General features: G+C 39.2%; 1 protein-coding gene and 1 pseudogene across 4 annotated transcripts in view; both read left to right on the top strand.

Moving 5' to 3' along the window:
* Positions 1-19,938, top strand: part of Vamp7 (vesicle associated membrane protein 7) — a 36,602-nt gene extending 16,664 nt beyond the window's left edge. Inside the window, exons 6-8 of one of the 4 annotated variants that reach the window (XM_057759422.1) lie at positions 1,843-1,910; positions 16,266-16,358; positions 17,312-19,938. In XM_057759422.1, coding sequence (XP_057615405.1) covers positions 1,843-1,910; positions 16,266-16,358; positions 17,312-17,380 — 230 coding nt within the window. In that variant the 3' untranslated portion in view covers positions 17,381-19,938. Of the gene's footprint in view, positions 1-1,842; positions 1,911-4,396; positions 4,560-16,265; positions 16,359-17,311 lie in introns of those variants that run through there. The other 3 variants (XM_057759419.1, XM_057759418.1, XM_057759420.1) reach the window with 3 other exon arrangements.
* A 299-nt stretch (positions 19,939-20,237) lies between these two features.
* On the top strand, positions 20,238-21,002 carry LOC130867450 (OTU domain-containing protein 4-like; annotated as a pseudogene).
* Positions 21,003-25,370: the final 4,368 nt, after the last annotated feature.

The following is a 25,370-nucleotide window of genomic DNA, read 5'->3' as shown; positions in this document are numbered from 1 at the left end:
ATCTAGATATTTCTTTTTTAATTTGTTTTTTGTTTTCTTTTTTGTTTGTTTCTTGAGACAGGTTTTCTTTGTGTAGGCTTGACTTTTCTGGAACTAGCTATATTGACCAGGATGGCCTCGAACTCAGAGAGAGCTGCATCTGCCTCCCAAGTGCTGGGATCAAAGGCATGGGCCACCACCACATGGCCTGATCTATGCTATTTCATCCATACTGTCTTCCCAAGTGATTCTAAGTTGTATCAAATTGTCAATTAAAACTAACCCTGATTTGACCTCCAAGGTATTGGTGTTGGCAGAGATTTCTGTCCTGCCCGGTCCCGCATCTGTTCAATACCCCCAAAATACACAGACTTACATTAATTATAAACTGGTTAGCCTAGTAGCTTAGCCTTCTTATTAACTCTTATAACTTATATTAGCCCATAATTCTTGTCTGTGTTAGCCACATGACTTGGTACCTGTTATCAACGAGGCATTCTCATCTTGCTTTCTCTGTGTCTGGGTGATGGCTGCAGACTGACCTTTCCTCTTCCCAGAATTCTCCTGTTCTAGTTGTCCTGCCTATACTTCCTGCCTGGTCGCTCCACCTATACTTCCTGCCTGGCTATTGGCCAATCATTGTTTTATTAAAAATAATACAAGTGACAGGATAAAAGACCATTATCCAACAGTATATTGGGATTATAGATGTGTTCCAGTTTATGCAGTGCTAATGATTAAATCCAGGATTTTTGCATGTTAGCAAAGAATTCTGCTAAGTGAGCCACATCCCCAGATCCTCTTGTAATGCCTTTGTTTGACTTTAATAACCAAGATAATAATGAACCCATTTAATATGTTGAGAAATATTTTTTTCTTTTGTTTTTTTCAAGAACTTTGTGAAAGGTGGGCAGTGGTGGCACTTGTCTTTAATCCCAGCACTCAGAAGGCAGAAGCAGGCAGATCTCTTTGAGTTTAAGGACAGCCTGGTCTACAGAGTGAGTTCAGGACAGGCTCCAAAGCTACACAGAAAAACCCTGTTCAAAAAAAACAGAAATTTATGATAAAGTAGCGTGTATTTTTCTTGAAATATTTTATATAGAATTCATCTTTTAATTTACCCAGGCATTGATTTTTTTATTCAAAGTTTTGAAATTGTTGGCTTAATCTCATATTGTTACATTCAGATTTTTATTTTTTAATTATTTGTGTATGGTAACTGGAATATGCCACTGTGTGTGTGTGAATGTCAGAGGACAACTCGATTGAACCTATTCTCTCCTATGTATATGTGGGTTCTGGAGATTGTACTCATATTATCACGCTTGACAAAAAACACCCTTACCTTTCTGGATTGTTTTGCTAACCTCAAAATTGCATATTTATTGTAAGGATATGTAATAATTAAGTTTATAGGAAGAAATAAAAAAAGATGAGAAGTTAGATGACCTCAAACATCTAGAGAGGGCTTTTTTTTTAATGCTAGAGAGGTGCCATCCTGAGTACTAGCCTCACCATGATCAGGGCAAAGGACCCAGTCACTCAGTGACCATAGTTTCAGAGAGCACAGTTCATATTCTCCAAGATGGGAGTTTTGTAATGATAGTGAAATGGGAAAGCATTCATTAGTGGCAGAATAGGGAGGTTAGCTGTTTTCCTTAAATAAGCTGTTTTTGAAAATATAGAGTCTGTTGTTTCTATGCAACTATCAGTTGTCTTGAATTGGGGTCAGCTGCTTTTCTTCTGAAGTCAAATAGTTAACTTCATGGAATTTGAACTCAGTTTTAGGGCCTTTGGCTTTGGTGAGTGGGTCCCTTTATTTCTAATATAAAACATCATTTCTATTTGCAAAAATATTTCCAGATTTGGTTGCTCAACGTGGAGAAAGATTGGAATTACTGATAGATAAAACAGAAAACCTTGTGGATTCAGTAAGTATAGAATATGATATTTCTTTCCAGGGTTTTAAAACAACTGCACTTATGTCTAAGAAAATATGGAAATGCCTTAAATTTTATGCTGAGGTATTTTGTTTCTCTGTTTCCTTTCTCATATCTATTATGTAATTATTTTGTGATAAGAAGGGTAACAGTGAGACATACAAAACAATCTCTCAGCAGCCATCAATGAAGCTTTTTTTTAAAAAAATATACTTAATGTGTAGAAATAATTTCCTAAAAGTTTGGATTGAGGCAAAGTTTTTCAGTTGATAAATAATTCATTATGTACTTTTGCTGTAAGTTTCAGCTTGGTGTGACTCATTGTGAATCCTGAAACTATGCAATTCCTTTTGGTGTTTATAGTGTTAACTTGATTTTTTTCCTTATATCAAGCCAAAGGTATAAGTTGAAATGTGCCATTAATCTTTAACTGAGATAAGTATGTCCCTGTGAGTTACTTGTTCTATTCTCACATATTTCTTTATATTTTTCACTCTTCTCTCATATATTACATCCCTCCCTTCCCTTCCCCAGGCTTCCCCCCACCTCCCTTCTCCCCCAGTTCCATCCCCCTTCTGTTTCTCTTCAGAAAAGAGCAGACCTCCCAAGGCCATCAATCAAACATGGCTTAATATGCTACAATAAGACCATGCACATACCATCATATCAAAGCTGAACAAGGTGACCCAGTAGGAGGAAAAGGGTCAGAGACAGCCCCCACCTCCACGGTTAGGAATCCTACAAGAACACCAGGCTACTCTGCCATAACATATTGTAGAGGATCTAGGTCAGACCCTTACAGGATCCCTGATCTCTGTAAGCCCCCATGAGTCCCAGTCAGTGGATTCTATGGGTTGTGTTCTTGTGGTGTCCTTGTCCTCTCCGGTTATTCCTATCCTTCCTTCCCCTCCTCCTCAGGACTCCCTGATCTCTGCCTAATGTTTAACTGCTCCAGTCAATTACTGGTTATAGTCTCTCTGGTCTCTTTAATGATGATTCTGCTAGGCTCTGGTCCCAGAATACTCTGCAGGCAGGACAAGCTGTACATTGAAGATTTTGTGGCTGGGTTGCTACCTCAATCCCTCCACTTGAGGCCTTGTCTGGCTATAAAAGATGAACGAATCAGACTCTGTGTCCCCGATTATTAGGAGTCTTTGCTATGGTTACTCTTGTAAATTCCATCGAATTTCCATTGAACTATGTTTTCACCTCATCCCCCCCCCCCCAAATGCTCCTCCCAATTCCCAGTATTTTCTCCCACATTCCGACTTGATCTCTCCTGTTTCCAACCCGACTTGCCCTCAGTCCATCCTTGAAAGCTGTTCTATTACTTCTTCCCAGGGAGATCCTTGTGTTCCCCCCCTTAAGCCTGCCTTGTTTCTTAGGCTCTCTGGGTCTGTGGACCTTAGTATGATTATCTTTTACTTTAAAGCTAATATCCATGCCTTGTTTGTCTTTCTGTGTCTGGGTTACCTCACTCAGGATGATATTTTTTAAGTTCCATCCATTTGCCTGCAAATTTCATTATGTCATTGTTTTTAACAGCTAAGTAATAAATACTCTGTTATGTAAATGTGCCACATTTTCTTTATCCATTCTTTAGTTGAGAGACATCTAGGTTGCTTCCAGGTTCTAGTTATTACTAATAAACATGCTATGAACATAGTTGAGCAAGTGTCCTATGGTTGAGCATCGTTTGGGTATATGCCCAAGAGTAGTATGGCTGGCTTTTGACGTAGATCAATTCCCAATTTTCAGATAAACTGCAATATTGATTTCCAAAGTGGCTCTAGAAGTTTACACTCCCACCAGCAGTGGAGGGAATGTTCCCCTTCTTCTACATCCTCTCCAGCATGAACTGTCATTTGTGTTTTTTATCTTACCCATTCTAATAAGCATAATATGGAGTCTTGGAGTCTTTTTGATTTTCATTTCCCTGATGGCTAATGATGTTGAACATTTCTTTGTTTTTTGACCATTTTGGTTTCCTCTGTTAAATTCTGTTTAGATCTGTAGTCCAGCAGGACAGTGGTGGCACGTGCCTTTAACCCTAGCTCTCAGGAGACAAAGGTAGGAGGCAGGAGGATCTCTGTAAGTTCAAGGCCAGCCTGGTCTACAGAGCTAGTTCCAGAACAACTAGTGTTGTTACACAGAGAAATCCTGTCTCAACAAAACAAAACAAAATAGGTCTATTTTCCATTTTTAAAATTGGTTTGTCAATGTCTAGTTTCTTGAGTTCTTTATATATTTTGGATATTAGCCCTCTGTCAGATGTGAAGCTGCTGAAAATCTTTTCTGTTCTGTGGGCTGCCGTTTTGTCCTATTGATGGTGTCCTTTGCTATATAGAAGCTTTTCAGTTTCATGAGGTTCCATTTATTAATTGTTGACCTTAGTGCCTACACTGTTAGTGTTCTGTTCAGAAAGTTGTCTTCTGTGCCAATAGTTCAAGGCTATTCCCCACTTTCTCTTCTATCAGGTTCAGTGTATCTGGTCTTATGATGAGGTCTTTGATTCATTTGGAGTTAATTTTTTGTGCAAGATGGTAAGTATGGATCTGTTTGCTTTCTTCAACATACCAGAATCCAGTTGGACCAGTGCCATGTATTGAAAATGCCTTCCTTTTTCTATTATATATTTCTGTCTTATTTATCAAAAATTAGGTGTCCATAGATATGTGTATTTATGTCTGGGTCTTTGAATCAATTCCATTGATCAACTTGTCTGTTTTTATGGCAGTACCATGTGGTTTATATTACTACAGCTCTGTAGTATAGCTTGAAATCATGGATGGTGATACCTCCAGAAGTTCTTTTATTATATAGGGTTGTTTTAGCTATCCTTGGTCTTTTATTTCATATGAAGTTTAGCATTAATTCTTTCAAGATCTATAAAAAATTATGTTAGAATTTTGATGGAGATTGTGTTTAATCTGTAGATTGCTTTTGGTAAGATGGCTGTTTTTAGTATGGTAATCCTACCAATCCATGAGCATGGGAAACTTTTGCATCATCTGATATCTCCTTCAGTTTACTTCTTTGAAGACTTGAAGTATTTATTATAAAGTCTTTCACTTGTTTGGTTATAGTTAACCCCAAGATATTTTATATTTTTGTGGCTATTGTAAAGGGTATTGTTTCCCTGAATTCTTTCTCATCCTGTTTGTCATTTGTATATAGGTGTGCTACTAATTTTTTAGTTAACTGTATATCCAGCCACATTGTTGAAGATATTTATCAGTTGTAGGAGTCCCCTGGTAAAAAGTTTGGTATCACTTATGTGATAATTATCTTATCATCTGCAAATAGCAACACTTTGACTTCTTCCTTTCCAACTTGTATCCCCTTAATCTCCATTTGTTGTCTTATTGCTCTAGCTAGAACTTTGAATACTATATTGAATACATATGGAGAGAGTGGACAGCCTTATCTTGTTCCTGATTTTAGTGAAATTGCGTTGAATTTCTCTCAGTTAATTTGATGTTGGTTATTGGCTTGCTGTATACTGCCTTAATTATGTCTAGGTATGGTCCTTGTATCCCTGATCTCTCCAAGACCTTTATCATGAAGGAGCGTTAGATTTAGTCAAAGGTATCTTCAGTATATAAAGAGATGATCATGTGGTTTTTTTCTTTCAGCTTGTTTATATGGTAAATTACATTGACAGGTTTTCGTATGTTGAACCATGCCTGCATCTCTACAATGAAGCCTGTTTATCATGGTGTATGATCTTTTTGATGTGTTCTTGAATTTTATTTGAGAGTATTTTATTGAGTATTTTTGCATAAATTTTTATGAGAGAGATTGGTCTGTAATTCTCTTCCTTTGTTGAATCTTTGTGTGGTTGGAAGTTTTTATTTTCTTTTTTCTTGATTTCTGCCTTGACACAGTAGTTGATTTATATGGAGTTGTTCAGTTTCCAATGAGTTTGTAGGATGTTTGCAGTTTCTGTTGTTGTTGATATCCAGATTTAATCTGTGGTGGTCTATTCTTCTGACTGGTATGGCCTGCACCTGAGTAGGGATGTCTGCTGGCTTTGTAGGGGTAGGGTCATTGGTATCTATCTTTACATTTTCTGTGCAGTTCATTGTAAAAAGTGTTTTGAAAACAATGATAAACATATAGAGATCTATTACAGGGTAAAATTTTACACATTTAAAAAAAGAGGGTGTTCATGACAACCTTTCAGGGGTGCATGGTCTATCAAACCATATTTGTCTGGAAGTATTCCACAGGTTCTCATCTTCTGTGGAAACAAAAGAAGAGCCTCCTTTCCAAAGCAACATATCCTTAGACTCAAATTTTGGAATTAAGATACCTATATAATATACATGCTAGTTTAGCTTAGCAGCCCATACAATGAAATGTCTCTCTGTACTTAGCTCCTTCACAGTCAAAAAATTCAAGGAAGCACAATAATATACATAATCCAGACTCTCTGTGAACTTTTCGTCTTTACATGGCTTGTTTTTACTCTATTACTTTTTAATGTTTATTTTTTTATTTTTATTCCTTTAATCTATGACTGTACTCTGTCTCTTTAAAGACGTTATCTTTTTTTAAAGCATTAACTTTATTTTATGACTCTCTGTACTCTTTTTCTTCTCTCTTCCAAGCCTACGTACATTTATCCAACACTATGACCCTTTTAGAGGTCTTTTATGTCTGAATCTGTCCTACTGTGTATCTGTAATATTTTACTGTCCAAGAGCACTTCATAAAATGCTAAGCACTTCTTAAAAACTTAAGCTGTGTTATTGCTCGGGTAATATGTCAGTGCCTGCTAGCCCTGCCCAGTCCAGCATGGTGGAGCCACTTGCACCTCTGAGCCATGCACACCGCCCCACTTCTAGGCACATTGCCAGTTCACGACACCATTAAGCAATCTACAGCACTCTGCTCACAAACCCCATCCAAATGCTCTGTCTCCCGCAAGAACCAGAGGTCTCACTGAGAGCATAGCTCAGAAAGCCTGCATTTCAAAATGGCATGGCTTTTTATCAGCTGCTGCTCCTGAGTCAGGAAAATCTCTCTTAAAGGAGCTGTGGCATGCCGCCAGCAAACATCAAAAAGCTGTGTTAAACCTTTATAATATCCATGCTGATTTAGCTTGGCAGCCCATATAATGAGATGTCTTTCTGTACTTAGCTCCTTCACAGTCAAAAAATTTAAAGAAAATACAATAATACACAGAATTCAGGCTGTCTGTGAATTTTCCATTTTTACGTGGCTTATTTTTCTTTATTTCTTTTAATCTATAACTATCTGTACTCTGTCTCTTTAAAGACTTTATCGTTTTTTAAAAAACATTAACTTTATTTTATGTCTCTATACTCTATCTTTTCTCTTCTAAGCCTATGTACATTTATTTAACAGTGTGACCCATTTAAAGGTCTTTTATGTCTGAATCTGTCCTATTGTGAATCTGTAATTCTTTACTGTCCAAGAGCAGTTTTGCTTTGCAGTTTTAAATTGCTAAGGGCTTAAGAATCTAAGCTGTGACATTCCTAGGTCAAAAACAGGTACTGTGGGCTTGCCCTGCCCAGTCCAGCATGGCGGAGCCGCTTATGCCTCTGAGCTGTGTGCACCACTAGCATAGCGGAGCTGCTTTTGCCTTGGAGTCAGTTGTGCCTCTGAGCCGCACGTAATGCTCCCCTTTTAGGCACACAGCGGATCCAGAGACCATCAAATGAACCATAGCACTTTACTCACAAACCCCATGGAAATGCTCTGTCTCCCACAAGAGACAGAGGTCACGCTGACAGCACAGCCCAGAAACTGGTATTGCAAAACTGCCACTTTCTAGTAGACCTGATCCTGCTGCCTACCCAGGCAGGGAGCGCCAAGCCATGCCAAACCACAGGCATGGTCTCAGTTGCTTTGATCCCGACCCCGAGTGGGCACACAAACATCCGGGCCCACAAATGCTCCATAACTGGAGATTGCACCGGTGGTAGGGCCCAAGAAGCCTTGTTTTAGAATGTGCAGCTGTTTTTCTGCTGCTATTGCTGAGTCAGGAAATCTCTGTGGCATGCCCGGGAAAGATTCCAACCAGCATCAGTCTCAGGCAGGAGAATCATGGTGTCTGCCACACTTCCCTTCCCAACATTCTATTCTGCCTTATCAAAAGGCCAAGGCAGTCTCTTTATTCAACCAATGAAAGCAACATACAAACAGAAGAACCTCCTACACCATAAACCTATTCTGTAACCTAGGTAATTGACAGAATCTCCTCTTTCTATTTTTTCAGGAGCAATTTGTAATCCCCATTTAGGCAAAATTTTTTTACTTCAAACATTCTATTTGAATCAAATAGCAAAATGTCATCCATGTAATGGTAAATTATAGATTTAGGAAATTGTTTACATATTATTTCCACTGGCTGACTTGTTCACAAAGCATTGCCTATGGGAGGATAGTCCTGTGAAGGCAATTTTTCTCTGCTCTTTTCTTAGAGGTATAGTGAGGAAATAATCTTTTAAATTAATAACTATAAGAGGCCATCCTTTAGGTAATAGAGAAGGCAAAGGAATTCTAGATTGTAGAAGGCCCATAAGATGAATTACCTTATTGACAGCTCTTAAATCTGTCACCATTCTCCATTTGCCAGATTTCTTTTTAACAACAAATAGAGGAGAATTCCAAGGGTTGGTTCAGTCTTCAATATAGTGGGCATCTAGTTGCTTCTATAACAGCTGTTCTAAAGCCTGCAGTTTTTCTTCTGTTAAAGGCCATTGTTTAACCCATATTGGTTTCTTAGTTAACCATTTTAAAGGTAGAGCCATTGGTACCTCTAAAGGTTTGCTAGTTGCTTCATGTTCTTCTAGTAATCCCTCAATTACAATATTATTTATACACACTCTTAGCTTTGGTCTTTGATCATTTATAGAAGTCTGCCAACATATATACTTCCTATTGGAATTTTTGATTCATCCTCAATGTCTGTTTCATCATCCAGAACAGTATGGATTTTTACAGCAGGCAATGGATGTTTTAATTTTCCTGGTGAGATATGTCCTCCATGGTGACTGGGAATGACTGAACTGCTTTTGGCTTGGGGACCTGTGAGAGGCCCCTCAAAGAGTTTCCTCATGGTATTGGGTTGCCTTGTCTGTCTTTTGTTGATCTACATTCATTGGTCCAATGTCAGCCTTTACCACATCTTCTACATAATCCAGAAGGTGGAGACCTTCTATTTTTGCCATTCCCAGAGGAGACATTATTTCTAGGAATTCCTTGTCTACAATCCCTTCTCAGATGTCCTATTCTACCACAATTGAAACATTTGCCATTTTTATGTCTCCTCATACCTTTGGAAATTGCTTCTCCTACCCGAGCCTCAGTATTAGAGTCAAATGTCTCAGCCTTCATTATTCCTACAGCACATTATGATGAGGAGGCACTGATGCAAGTAATAGTCATAGTGGCAGGAGCCGGAAACAGATTACATTATGAATCAGAGAGTGAACTGAAAGTGTCGGGCAAGGCTGTATACTCTCAAAGTTTACCTCCAGTGATATACTTCCTCTAGCAATGCTGCAACTCCTAAATATTCCTAGGCAGTGTCACCAGTTGGGAATCAAGTGTTCAAATGCCATAGCCTATTTTGGACATTTCTCAGTCAAAGTATCACAACCATTTAGTCCCCTTTAAGTCTGGTTTATCACTAAAATGTCACCCTGATATTAGTTCTGTCAGAAGGGGTACATCTTTAAAAATTAATGGATGGTAGCATGTTGTTGTCATTACAAGCTCTGCTGGCAGCTACAGAACTAAATGATCCATAAGATGCAGTAGTAGCAAATCAGTACAAACAAAATCAGGAAATACATCAGCGGACAGCTTAATTTTGGGCATATGTGTATGCTTGAAAACCATTTTGCTAAGAGAACCAACATCCAGCAGGTCAAAGAAACAAGTCAGTCAGTCTCTTCATCTGTATCTTTATTTTTCTCTTATCCCTTTTATATCGCCTAAGACAAAAATTTCTACGCAAGAAAAGATTACCTCACAATCACAAGTTACATTTTTTTCCAAAATCGAATTAAAGTCTTCACACTGAATGAAATCACATTATGATCACAAATTACATGTTTTTCTTAGAAGTCCATAAGTACTTAAACTTCTTCACCCAAAGCAATGATCCTTAACAAAGATTTAAACAAGCCAAGTATATTTCAGCTAGTTCCTTTTGTACTAGCAGGCAGCTATTTACAGTTTCAGTGTAGCAGATTCCTATCCTATTTCTGTTCTACAAAACTTTACTCAAGTGGTCTAGCTAACCATCTGTTTTTCTTTATACACAATAGGGTCATTTAATTTCCTTTCACAACTTTGTTTATACAAGGTGTATACCTGGGCCTGTGATTAATTCTGTAAGCTGCATGACCAAGGAACTCAGGCCTAACCTTGGGTGTAGGTATAAATTGCTTTCTTTGATCATGAGCCTTTTTTTCCAGGGGCATAATGCATGAAACTTCTTTGTTCTTATTTTCCATTCTCTGCAAATCTAAGAAAGGGGAAAGTGACTTCTAGCCTAATTTTCCCTTATTTGTATCTCTTTTTGGAGCAATAATTGGCAGAATTACCTACAACCATTCCCTAATCATTTTTATTAACTGTCCTAACCACATGAATCATTAAATTATTGATCTAACTAATCATCATTGCTCTTATAAAAATCATCTTCATTATTCAACTAAATTTCCCAGTGAGGAGTGGGATTTTCCCATGAAACTATCACTATACTAGACACAGTGGGATCCTTTCTCATAGTAATCACACAATGCCAAATAACACAGGAACATGTGGTAGCAAGTAGGAGAAAGTACAGTAGAAGCAAGGGGTACCTGGGGGACGACTTCCCCAGGGCTTTGCTTCTCCAGGTACTCTCATCATAGCTTTGCTCTCTGGTTGGCTGTATTCCTTAAGCTCCATTACTGATGGCAGCTCCTCTGTTATGGCCTCTGACAGCATTTTCTAGTGCAGAATTACAAAGATATATATCCCCCAAAACCTATGTTTTGAACATAAAACATTTGATAGAAATGTAGTAATAGATGCGACCCCTCTTCCAGGGCTCCCAAGCCAGGGAAGCTGCACCCCCTTTTCAATGGCTGGCCTCCCTATGGCAGACCCTGGTGTTCCAGGCTTGGGCACATGTGCACCCCTCTTCCACAGCCAGCCTTCCAGAGCTGGGCAGACACCGGGGACCGAGGGTGGAGACGCTGTGCCCTCTTCTTCCATGGCTGGCCTCCCCAGGTCCAGCCAGGACAGACCCTGGGGAGGCACGCTGGGGAAGATGTGCATTGCTCTTCCACGGTATGCATGCCCTGGGGAGCTAGGCCAGAGAAGAAACACCCACTCTTCCACCCAGTATCCTGAGGGCTGGCTAGGTCAAGAAAGATGTGCCCCCTCTACTACAGCTTCCTTTCCCAGGCAGGGCAGGCCCTGGAGTGCCAGGCTGAGAAGCTTTGCCCACTCTTCCATGGCTGCCAGGCAGGAGAGTTGCACCCCCTCTTCCAAAGCTGACACCCCTGGGCTGTCAAGGCCTTGGGGTACCAGGGCGGGGAAGATGTCCCCCCTCTTCCAGTCAGCCTTCCCAGGGTCAGCCTGTCCCTGGAGTCCCAGTTGGGGTAGATACACCCCCTCTTCCACGGCAGAAGGCCCTATTGAGCCAGGCAAGGGAAAACGCATCTCCTCTTCCATGACTGGCCTCCCTGGGCAGGCCAGGCACTGGAGTCCCAGGCCAGGGAAGATGTACACCCTCTTACACGGCCAGCCTCCCCAGGCAGGCCAGTCCCTGTAGTGCCAGGCCAGGGAAGCTGTGCCTCCTCTTCCCCAGCTGGCTTCCCCAGGGCAGATCAGGCCCTGAGTTGCAGGGCTGGGAAGCTGTGCCCTCTTTCCCCAGTCTGCCTCCCCAGAGCAAGCCAGTCCCTGCGGTGACATGCTGAGGAAGTTGGGCCTACTTGTCCACGGCTGAACTCCCCAGGATAGGTTCTGGCGTGCCAGGCAAGGGATGCTGTGCCACCTCATCCATGGTTGCCAGGCTAGGTAAACTGTACCCCCTCTTCCACGGATGTCCTCCCCAGACCAGGCCTGGGCCTTGGGTGCCATGATGAAATTACTGTGTCCCCTCTTCCACGGATGCCAGCCTGTGGAAGCAATGTCTTCTCTTCCACATCCACCAGGCTGGGAAACTGCACTTCCACTTCCACAGTTGGCCTCCCCAGGACATGCCAGGCCCTTGGGTAACAGGCTGGGGAATCTGTGCACCCTCATCCAGGGATGCCAAGCCAGGGACACTGTACCCCCTCTTTAATGGCTGACCTCCCCATGGGAGACCCTGGGGTGCCAGGCTGGGGAAATGTAATGGGAGTCTTAAAGTTCTAGCCTTCAAGACTTCCGTGCAGGGTTCAGTTAAAGACACCATGATAAGCTAAAAGGGGACTAAAAATCTAAGGGTAAAGAAGTCTATTCACAATGGGAATCATCTGCCCATGTTTCTTTATTCTTCTCTCTTTCTCTCTTTATTCTTGTTCTACCTGTTACCAATGTTCCCAGTCATATATAACTTTTAAAGCAGCAATTCTCCAGCCCTAGCAGGCTTCAGGACCAAAATTCTTTTGCCCCATAGAGATCAGATAAGGGTTTTCACACACACACACACACACACACACACACAGAGAGAGAGAGAGAGAGAGAGAGAGAGAGAGAGAGAGAGAGAGAGAGAGAGATCCATGGGTGTGACTAGTGCACATCTGGTGAACACCTTAATGGAGAAAATTAAGAAAGGAATTAAATCATCAGGGAATTCTAAGAGGGGAAGGTTACTGTGCTACGCTACATTTATAGGTGGTTAGTAAAGGGCTGAAAGGTTTATTTTCAGTAAAATTATGAGTAGGGCTGGGGAAGTTTCACCCACTCTTCCACAGCTGGCCTTCCCAGGGCTACCAAGGACCCTGGGATGCCAGGCCAGGGGAGATACACCCACTCTTCCATGGCAGGGGAAGATGCGCTTCCTCTTCCAAGGCTGGACTCCCCGGGGCCAGTCAAGCCTTGGTGTTCCAGGCAGGAAGATGTGCCCCCTCTTCCATGACCAGCCTCCTCAGGTCCAGCCAAGCCTTGGGGATTTAGGCCTCGGAACCTGTGACTCCCTGTCTTCTTTCTAGAGTTAGGGACAGCATCCTGAGGGCCTACAAGACTGTGTCCTCCTTCACGGTCTGTATCCCCAGGATCAGCCAAGCCCTGGGGTGCCAAGCCAGAAAGATGCACCCTTTCTTCCACATCAGCCTCTTTAGGTCCAGCCAAGTCCTGGAGTGCCAGGCCAGGGAAGATGACCAGCCTTCCCAGACAGGCCATGCGCTCAAGTACTAGGCTCAGGAAGCTTCACCCATTCTTCAACAGCTCCCAGGCAGCAGAAATGTGACCTCTCTTCCACGGCTGACCTTCCTTTGGCCGGCCAGGTGCTGGGGTGCCAAGCCAGGGAAACTGAGCCCCCCTCTTCCAGTCCGGCCTACCTAGGGCCAGACAGGCCCTGGAGGTCAGGCCGGTAAACTATGCCCCCCTCTTCCACAGCTGGCCTCCCTAAGGCCAGATAGGCCCTAGGTAGCCAGGCGGAAAAGCTGCACCCACTCTTCCATGGCTGCCAAATATTACCAGATTAAAATATGGTAACCTACTCAGGCCTTTTTACGTAGACAAATAGGGAAACTTATTCTTTACCTGTTACCATGAACATCTAAGATTCTAATGTAAATTTCTATTTGGTGGTAGAAATGTGCTCCAGAACAATTTCCCTTGCTCTGTTTCAGGTGATCAGTTTGGAATGTTTTATTATAGTTCTTCACTCTTAAGTTTTCCTATGTAGGACTGAAGAGATGGCTCAACAGTTAACAGTACTTACTGCTATTGTAGAGGACCTGGGTTCAGTTCTCAGCACCCATATAGTGGCTCACAGCTGTCTCACCATGTAGCCCTGGCTAGTCTGAAATTGACCATATAGACCAGGCTGGCCTGAAATTGACCATATAGACCAGGCTGGCCTCAAACCCAGAGATCCATCTGCCACTGTGACTTAAATGCTGGGATTAAAGGCATGTGCAAGGAAGTATACATCAATGGTGATGGTTCTTGAGGTCTTATCGTTAGACCTTTCCCGTCTCCCTTTCCCTACTTGGACCATGAGGTAAATATTCTTTACCACACATTACCATCACCATACTGTTCTGGCAAAGCAAAGGCCTAAGTTACTGGACTGAGCTCTCTGGAATCATGTGCCGAAAAAATATTTCTAACCTTTAGGATGATCTTGGATATGTGCACACATTGTTGCACAAGTTTGACTGATATAATTATTAAGAGTTATTATGTTCTTATAAACTGTATTAACTTTTTTCAGTTAAGAACCATTTTCTCTGATCATTTACATATGGTACTTTTGTAATCCCTTCTAATATGCCTTAGTCAGTGCACATATTTCTGGCATGAATGTTTAGGGCTTAATGTACTTACTTTGGGCATGTAGTATATACTCATGTATCAGTTGAGTTTATGTGTGGCATCCTTTTCCTTCTGCACTAAATGAAACCCAGGCTGATACCTTGTTACCTGCAGCACTATAGAGACTTTGTAAAGAAAGCAATTAATTAAAATGTAGCAGCCATATTGAAAAGTATATTAACTGTAAGTATACAACTTGTAATTATTTACTAATGTATGCAAATACATTCATTGAGCCAACATGCAGATTAAATTTAGAGTATTATCAAAGCTCAGAGGTGCCTTTCTACCCTCTTCTATTGACTGCACCCTTTGGAGTATCCCATATATTAAAAAGCTATTGGACTGGGGCTGTAGCTCAATTGGTAGAGTGCTTGCTCGGTGTGCACAAAAGACCTGGGCTTAATCTCCATCGCTTCTATCTTAGGTTTACTATTGCTGTGATGAAACACCATGACCACAATCAACTTGGGAAGGAAAAGGTTTATTTTGCCTTACAACAGAACTTCACTGTTCATTGAAGGATTTCAGGACAGGAACTCAAACAGGGCAAAAATCTTGAAGCAGGACCTGATACATAGGCCATGAAGGAGTGCTGTCTACTGACATGCTTCTTATAGCTTGCTCACCCTGCTTTCTTATAGAACCTAGTACCACTAACCAAGAAGTAGCACTACCTTCAATGGTATTGGCCCTCTCACATCAATCACTAATTTAAAAAATGCCCTAAAGGCTTGCCTACAGCCCAATCTTCTGGAGGCATTTTCTCAATTGAGGTTTCCTCTTCTCAGATATCTTTGGCTTGTATCAAGTTGACATAAAAAGTAGCCATCGCAGTCACCTAAACCAGGCAAAGTGGTACATACCTATAATCCTAGCACTTTGGAAGTATAGCCAGGAAGATCAGGACTTTAATGTCCTTACCTTCATAGCAAGTTCAAGACTAGTCAGTACTGCATATAACCATGTCTCCAAAAAATATAAAAAGAAGCTGTAACATTTACTCTGTTTTTCTTATGTCAAAATTGTAACATTAATCCATGATATGTAGATTGACTACATAAATATATTAGTAAACTGTTTTAATTACTATATATTTCATTGTGATTTACTGATATTTTAATACTTTCCAGTTTTAGGTATGAATAATAACCCAAACATTTATTTGAACTTTCACATATATCTCTTTTGTATAATAATAGCTGAGTATTTAGTACATTTTGTTATTTGCTTACCTATTTGTTTTAAATTGCTTGTGTTCTGGTGAAAATGCTTTAATATCTCCTGAGAAGATTACAATGCAAAAGAAAATGGATAACTGAAGAAATGTGATCCTGTGGGGTTTTGACACTTAACAAGTAAATACATATGTTTCTAGGAAAATCAAACAGATTGGGTTCAAAGCCCAAAAATCATATTGGATAGAATAAACTAATATGCTTGCATAGAGAGTCTTATTAAAATTTTAAATTGGAAATTGTTTTCTCCTAAATAATCAACACTATGTACATTGCTACATAGAGAAGGAAAAGAAGTGAAGCCTTGCTAGTGAGTTCATATTGCTTATTATTGGTTTCAATGAACTCTGTTTTGGCTAACTACTGATTCTGAATGACCAGTCTCTCTTTGAAAAGAGAAGGAAGGAAAAAAGGACATTTGAATTTAAACAAAATTAGTGTAAGTATGGCTCAGTAGTAGAGTACTTGTCTACCATGATCTAGGCCCTGGGTTCGATTCTTAGAACCAAAAAGGTAAGATAATTGATTAAAATAAAAGCTTGCAAGTTGTTACTACGAATAATTCATATAGCCAGTGCCAAGAATAAAACAACTTACAATTGTGTTCTAGTCTGTAACTTTCAAAACTACTAGCAGAAATCTTGCTCGAGCCATGTGTATGAAGAATATCAAGCTTACTGTCATCATCATCATCGTATCGATTGTAAGTTTTTTTCTCTTTAGTATATGAGCTTATTTTTCACTCTTTAAGGTTATGGGATTCTTATTTATTGATATTCTGAAATGGGCTACATTCACATTTTAATTGTAAAACACGTGACTAGGAAATATCTTTTCTTGTGAAATCAGCATTTAAGTATCATCTCCATTTAAACTCCTATTTTCCTGTAGAGAAGTTTTGTACATAATGGGATAAGCAAAATTGTGGTTGAGGACATGGCTTAATGCTTAAAAGCACTTTTTCTGTAAGCAAGAGGACCTGGGTCCAAATCTCCAACAGCCACCTAAAAGGCTAGGCATAGTCATGCATGCCTATAGCCCCAGCATGTATAGTGTGTACATGTAGTTCCTGGTAGCTTGTTGGCTAATCAGCCTAGATGAAAAAGTGAACTTCTAATATGCTTCCATAGTGAAAAACCTGATCTCAAAAAATAAATAGGAAAGCAGTAGAGGAAGACACTGGAGGTACTCTGGCTTTTGTATATACATTCACAGGTGTGCATACCCATGCACTACACACACACACAAAACACTTTTGTTATATAAAACTTTCAACTAGTTTCATCTATACACAGAATTATATAGGAATTAATATGTAATTTCATCTATTCTACAAACATTTGTTAGCTAGGCGGTATGTGTTTTAGCATTGATCCAGACTCATGGTTGAAGCTCAGTGTGTTCATACACTTGTGTGAAAGTTATTATATAATTCTGAAACTGTACACATCCCACCATATATTTTGAAGCCAGCATCTTTATAACAGAAAATAATAAAATCTTTCCTCACAAACAGTCTTATTTTTGCTATAGTTTCACTATTGGTTACATTAGTGAAGAGCATTACTTTTCTAGTACCAGTAGAGTTTCTTTGATGTGTTCCTTGAACCTTGTGATAGAGTCATGTAAGTAAAATTGCCTTCTTTCTTCTTCCAGGTGTTCATCTATGTCATTGTGTCACCTCTCTGTGGTGGGTTTACATGGCCAAGCTGTGTAAAGAAATAAAAAAGAAAACATTACCATTAACCAAGCATATAAGAGTGAAAGGAGAGAAAGGCAATCCATGTGACTCAGGCTTTTCACTATTTTCAGAAATTATCTGCCAGTTTCTTTAATCTTCCTTTTGCTTTTTCTTGTCTTAATAGTATTATATGCCTCTAGATTTATCTTTGACCTCTCATATTGTTTAACAAACTTTACTTTGAATCATTATTAACAGGAATATCTTTGAAATGGTATTTGTTTCTTTTGTTTGTTAAGTATAAACTTCTACTTAGAAAGACATTTTTGTTTTTAACACACAAAGCTTTTGCCAAGGTGGAAACCACCAATCTTATAATTTGTCTGCTAAAACTGTCTAGGAATTTTCTGTCCTCACACAAAATTATTGGGAGATTGATTGTATTGCTAACATATCATTTTAATCTCTTTTGTTATGGGAGAGTTTTAGGTGCTTCAAAATAATATAGATAATTTTGGGAATTGTAATGAATTGTTGGTGCTGCTTATATCCAGGAGCCCATACAAGTGATGTATTTAGTGTTTTTATTTTAATAAGGTGGGAAACATTTTGCTAGCCCATTAGAAGCACAAGAATTATCCTTGTCCTCCCAGCATTTACTTTCTTAAATAAACTTTAGTGCATTATTCATTCATACTGCAGATAGTTTAATATCTTCTGCTTCTCCATTACAAAGTCGAACTGAGAAAATGAATTAAATAAGTTGAAAATTGTGGGTTTTACATATTATTTTTCTTCTGTGCATAATTGGGACAAACATACTTTTAATAAAATTCATAACAGAGGAAACAGGAGGCAAATATTTCTAACTCATCAAAGAAAAAGAAGGGAACCATAATAAAAGTTCAAGCATTGTAGCCTCACAAAATGCAGTCATGTGGGAAGTTTTTTTTCCATTCTGGGAAAAGCCCAAAATGAATACAGTCAGAAGTCAACTCCAGGATTTGGATTTAACTTCTGTTGAATAATCGTTTGATCTTTCTTTGTGGTTTAACAAATTCTTTAATCTAATTTTGAATAGTTGTAAAGCTGAAAGAGAATAGACAGTATAATGATATAGTACAAAATATCTTAACATAAATTTATTATAGAATAAGAAAGTCTGAATGTTATGATGCTCCATCTACTCTGGCATCAGTAATTTAGTAGTTGGTATCTATCTGAAATGAAAACATTTTTGCCCTAGATGTAATTGCATTTATTTATCTATAGGTGAAATTAAATAGAAGTGATATTACATTTTACTCTTTTCTCAATGAAACAATGAACTAGTGTTTTGGACTCAGCCAACTGTTTAGCCTAGTCATGTGCCTTGAATATGTATGTATGTGTCCTATAATCAGACACTTGGTACCTCTTCGTCTATGTTCATGCTATCTATTTGATTTATGTGATACACCTAATGCACATAGGAAATCTTTGGTTCATCATACATAACACAATTTTTACAGGCATTTTTATGAGCACTAATTCATAGTAATTATATAATTATTTCCTATTAGGAAATACATTCATTCTCAAAAAATTTTGACATTCCCAAGTAATAACTTAAAGGCTTAAAATTTATTTCCTTTTCTTATACACACTAGAATAAAATTAATGTGCATGTTATAGGGATTAATTACTTAAGTGTTCCTTGCTCTATTTATGTATAAGAATGCTTTTTACGGCATATTTCTCATTGTAAATGATGCACAAATTGAAAACATTAATAAAAGTTAATACATTGAGTTTCTTGTTTTAGAAGTTCTTACTTTAGTTATATGTAAAGACATTTAAACATGGTGTTTGAAGAAAAATAATTTTATTTATGTTGAAATACTGATGGTAGCATGAATAATAAAAGCCCAGAGACAGAAATTGGGGTTCAGCTTGAAGGTCAGAAAAGCAAAACAGCCAGCCACTGGCTCTTACCTCTACCTCAGTCCAAAATGGTGATCCTGCCTCCAAGAATCTCAGAATGAGACTGTGTCTGTGAGCTGTCTCATCCCATTTTATAATCCTCCCTAGGGCTATGATTAAAGGTGTGTACCATTGGGATTAAAGGCATGCATTGCCTGGTTTCTTCGGCAAACTGGTGTGGCTACTGGGATTCAAGGTATGTGTTACCACTGCCTGGTCTATAAGACTGACCAGTGGGGCTGTTTTATTCTCTGATCTTCAGGTAGACTTTATTTATTAAAATAAAAATGAAATATCACTACAACTGAGAAGTGTGACCTAATTCTTTTCTGTGAAGATTTAAAGCATAGAGTTTAATTCCGGAAACCATAAGATGAAAATAAAAATAACTAAAAAAGAGGGTATGTAGCCCACCATGCTGAAAGTATCCAAAACTATTATCCTTGGCTGGGACAGTCTATCATCCATAGACTCAAACACACACACACACACACACACACACACACACACACACACACACACACACACACACTACATGCCAAGTTGTAAATAGCATGTTGAATGATACAGAAGAAAAAATGAGACTTTTTAAATTGAGAGTTTCTTTATTAAACAATATAACAAAATGCTTGGTTTGTCAAGATTAGGGAGCAAGGTTAAAATTTACCATTACTCGGGATTATTTAGGGTTAGGTATTAGAATTAGGGGGTTAGAGTGTTGGGTGTAACAATTAGGGTTGTTAGGGTTAGAGGGTTAGGGTTAGCAGAACTCAGCAGCAGCAAAAGGGGTTAGGGGTAAGGGTTAGAGAGGGTTTTGGGTTAGGGTTCAGGTTGGGTTAGGGTTAGGATTTAAACTTTGAGTTCAGGTTCAGGTTGGTTATGGGGTTAGGATACTCAGGGTTAGGCTAGGATTAGGGTTAAATGTTAGGGTCTTTAACCATGGGCATGCCCAACGGCAAGGACCAGGGCTGCATGGGGCCGCTCAAGGAGCCCATGCATGCCTATCTGCCCAAACTGGACTTGTATCAGAAATTGGTTGCAAAGAACGGGTTTTACTTGTTTAGAGCCGTAGCTAGCAGGTATTGTATTCTCCATCTTGCCATGTGGAAGTTGGAATGGCCTGTATTCACTACCTTTGAGAGGACAGAGAGAAGTTTGAAGCATTTATAGAGCATCATTTGAAGAATATTTAAAACGTTTGGAAAACCCACAGGAATGGGTAGGACAAGTGGAAATAAGTACCCTTTCTCTTATGTACAGGAAAGATTTTGGAATATATCAGGTGCCAAATATTTCTCATTCACAAGTAACTGATAATAATTTTCCTGAAAAGGTGCTACTGTGTTTTTCAAATGGAAATTATGATATTGTCTATCCTATAACAAACATAAAAATAGTTCTGCGATATGTCAGTCTCCCCTTTATGAATTGCTGTAAGAAAAGGTATTTAAAACTGATGTTAATAAAATCATGATGGGACTAGAAACATCTGAAGTGGCTGGTGAAAGCAATAGTGAAATGTGAGATTTTGAGGATGATAGCTGCAAGAGTAAGAGTACTGCTGCTACTGATGTGAATGGAATTAGGTCCTGGGGCAGTGAGAACCCAGAGAAAAATGAGAACGTGGCTGACCTTCCTCTGTTCAGAAAGGTTTTTTTCTTAAGTGGTTCAACCCAGCAGTCTATAGAAAAGAAATTTGGCTGAAGTCCAAACAAGCTCAAAAATGTGATTATTTCATTGCTGCTACATTACAATATGAAGTTGGAGATAAATGCCATATTAAATTGGATCATAACAGAAAATTTTCTAATGCAGACATTCATGACTTTCACTCTGAGAATGTGAAAAAAAAACATAAACCAAAGAACCTCAAGACACCTCCCCCAGAAATCTGGAACATAGTATCAGGAAAGAAAGTGAAAAAAAATTCAGATATGGATTACAGTGTGCCAAAGCAAGACTGGCCAAGCCCTGGAGAGCCAGACAAGGGAAGATGTGACCCTCTTCCACGGCTGACCTCCCCTGTGTCAGTGAAGCCTTGGTCTACTGGCTTCCTGGGGTGGTAGGCCATGGAATTTGCACTGCCTCATCCAGGGCCTGCCTCACCAGGGACAACCAGGCCCTGGGATGCCAGGCCAGGGAAGATGTGACCCCTCTTTCTGGACTCCCAAGCCAGGGTCACTCTACCCCATCTTCAATGGCTGGCCTTCCCATGGGAGACCCTGGGGTGCCAGGCTGGGGAAATGTAATGGGAGCCTTAAAGTTCTAGCCTTCAAGTCTTCCGTGCAGGGTTCAATTAAAGACACCACGATAACCTAAAAGGTGAAGGTGCAAGTCACAAAGAATCCCACACCAGTTTGGAATTATGATTAATAGAATGGTCATTTATTTAAGGGGGAAAAACGTACAGATCACAGTCCCAGACAACAGCCCTCTACGCAATCTGGAAGGGAGCCTAGTCACTGAAAGTGGAGCCGGAAGCCAGAGAGTGAGCAGAGGGCAGTTGCTGCTCTTTTAAAGAGAGAGACCATGCCTCAATGGGCTGGCATCTCAACAACTATTGGCTGAAGGAGCGGAAGGAGCTCCTGCAACACCTCCCCCTTTTGTTTAAGAGAGTTTTAAACCTACTATGAAATTATATACAATAAGTACAAATATCCTATTCTAACCAGCTTAAGTCTTGTATAATAAATAACTTGGCCAAGTCATGAGAGGAAAGTAACTATATTTATATAGTCTTCAACCCCATCGAAGATCTGAGAAGGGAAATAATGTTACCTGAGTAATTAGGAAGTGCAATCAAACAACTTCCAAAACATGCAACAAATCACAGAGACAACTAGCTACCTGGGCAATCACCCAAGGTCACGTTTGCCGTGTTGAAGCAACCAACTTTGGCTAAGGCCTAACGTAACTGACATATCATTTTCAAAGGCAAGAAACTTTTCAAAACTATCTTACCCTGTCTTGGCAGGATATGACAGTCCTGATTTATCCATTTACAGATACTCAGTATCTGTCAGTGTTTGAGGTATGGGCATTTCTTTGCCCAAGGGCCAGTTCTGCCAAGAAGAAAGGCTCCAGGTGGAGTGTCTTTGGTGCTCAACATTCTCTCGGGAATAGAGCGGTGTTGCCAGGAGCAATTGTGTCTCACTACCACGAAACTCTGAGTTATATTAAAGGCCATTTTCTACAGCTCTCTGAAGAGGTTGAAGATTATCTATCTATACTGAATATAATCTCTCTGTATCTAAAGAACCTGATTAGTCTAATTATAAATGACAAACATAGATGACTATTGATCTATATAATTCTCAATACCTATCTAACTTAAAGACTAAGACAATAAACAACTGTGCAATAAATGAGGACAATATGACCTCCAAATATAAACATTGCAGTATGGTAAATATATCTCAATACATAAACAATCTATAAGTATCTTTTTTTTTTTTTTTTTTTTTTTTTTTTTTTTTTTTTTTGGTTTTTCGAGACAGGGTTTCTCTGTGGTTTTGGAGCCTGTCCTGGAACTAGCTCTTGTAGACCAGGCTGGTCTCGAACTCACAGAGATCCGCCTGCCTCTGCCTCCCAAGTGCTGGGATTAAAGGCGTGCGCCACCACCGCCCGGCAATATATAAGTATCTTAATCAGAGGTGGAAATGTACACTGCAATATAGTAAATACACATGTATCAACAATATATATATCAATACATAAAAAATGTTTCAAACAGAGGTAGAAGCATGCATGCATACAATAGTCAATATAATTTAACTTTGTATCAATGTACAAGAATCGATACCAATATAATTGTCTAAAAACAATAGCTCACAAGCACCAATCTATTATCCCATCATCCAATTATCCCTCTTTTTTTTCCAAAAAGATCCCTGAGCTTATAAAATTCCTCCCCCAACCCTCAACCGTATACTAATTATAATCAACCCCTAAATGATGTCCCTAAACCCAAGGACAAACTTTACTGGGAGAGGTGACGTCGTCCTCTAGAATTACTTCCAGCTGTCATGGGGGCGACGTTCTTTCTGGGGGATCCTGTGAAAGTAAAATGATGGTTAAATTTCAAGATCAATGTCTTTTAAAGTTGCAAATAGTCTCTGAGTATTTTGTGGAGGTCTGGCCAGAATGTTGTACAAGATGTGCACCATTTCAGCTAATCAAGTTGTAACCGTCTTGTGCAGCTGGTACCCAAACTAGGTCTTGTAGTAGCGCTACCAGTATCATGACGTCATATCAACCAGGTAGAGTCGTTGTTATGGGGCCCCATCTTCTTCCTGGAAACTTCAAATGTCACTTCAGGAAAAACTCATTGTTCATTGTGGAAAACTTAAGCATTAATCATATAGACATATACAGACACACACATATATATATTCAATGAAAGGCATGATAGATATATTTAATGAAAAGTATGATAGATATGAAGAAAAGCAAAGATGTTTTCTAAACTCATATTTCTTTCTGTCCCATATCATGGCTCTTGACATGAGACAGAAACTCCAGAAACTCTGGGTTTTTCTCTTAGCAACAGGCTTGGAATTAGAGAGGAACTGAGACAGAGTTCAACTCCAAAACCAGCTCTATAAATTTAGAAATATGGTTTAGTATATTTTACTTACAGAACCTATTCAGTTTTCTTGATAGTCCCTATTGGGCAGTTATTTTTCCATCTGTCAGTATCCAAACATCCAGGGTCCCTTGAATTTTTCAAAGACGAGTGTTTTCCTATGGAGACAAAAACAGAACTCTGCCCCCATTCTGTATGTTTTTCTTACCACCTGTATGAATATCATCCTTGTGGATGAGTTGTCATTTCTCCTTTCCAAGAGGTTTCTCATCTTCAAATCGAACCTTTATTAATCTTGATGGTATCCACAATTTTTTTCTCCTGTGGAAACAAGAGCAAAACCCCTTCCCCAATGTAGCACATCTCCTGGCTTCCATTGAGAGGTCAGCACATCTTTGAAATAAACTGGTTTATTTAGTTCAGCAGACTTTTCCATTATCCAATGTCTTTCTGCCACTGTTGTTTCTTTCTCATTAGTGTGAAAATTCAAGGTCAATAAAGCATTATGCAATCTATTTCTGGGGGTATTTTCCATTCCTTTCTGTTTGTTCAACATATCCTTTATAGTATGATTTGATCTTTCTGAACCCCATTCTGCACCTGTCATTCCAGGACTTCAATTTTTTCCTTCAAAGATAACATGTCCTCCTTAAACTTTTCTTGTATATCATATAGATTCCCATCTTGGAGGTACATTCTGTCTGTTACCTCATCAAAACTTTGTGATAACGTCTGAACATCAAATTCAACAACCTGAACCCTTTCAAGTAACTTCCTAATACCCTTGGATATGGAGTCAATTTTGTCTATCATAGTATCCGCTTGTTCAGATAACCTCTGATTTTCAATAATTTTAATCCTTTCAACTAGTTGTTCATTATTAGTGCGTAGAGACTGTATCCTTCTTAGGAGTGCCATATTCTTCCTTAATGATAGAATATGGAAAAGATAACTGAAACCTAATAACCAGTAAATTAAGGTATCCCAGTAGTCAAATAAACCTCACATGATATAATCCATTGTATTAGTAAACAAAGTAGTAAAGTTTGCGTTGGAAACAAAAACTGCCATATTACCTATTATCCAGCAGGTGGCGCTGTTGCCAAGTTGCGACTAGAACTAGTTCTATTTAAATGTTTGCTTTGGTGATTTTATCAAGCCCATGAACTATTCCAGGTAAGTTAATAGCTAACCAAGTAATATAAAATATTGAAAAACAGTTAACATTTACAAATAACAATGATTCCTTTAGCATTAGGTAACATTCTTAATACTTCAGAAATTGTTGTCTTATAAAATTATTATTTATGAAAGTAAAAATTACAAGCAGCATATTTCTCAAAAGAAAGTGTGTTTATATTATGGCATTATTAAATTTCAATTATTACATAAGATTCTAAAGTATAAAAGCATATGTTCAGTGAGATACAACAGTTGAAGAGACCCTGTCAACCTGAGATCCATTTTTTAGACCCACATGGTTGAGG

This window comes from Chionomys nivalis, chromosome X (assembly GCF_950005125.1).
Source record: "Chionomys nivalis chromosome X, mChiNiv1.1, whole genome shotgun sequence".
Classification (NCBI taxonomy): domain Eukaryota; kingdom Metazoa; phylum Chordata; class Mammalia; order Rodentia; family Cricetidae; genus Chionomys; species Chionomys nivalis.
This window is presented reverse-complemented; position numbering and strand designations above follow the sequence as displayed.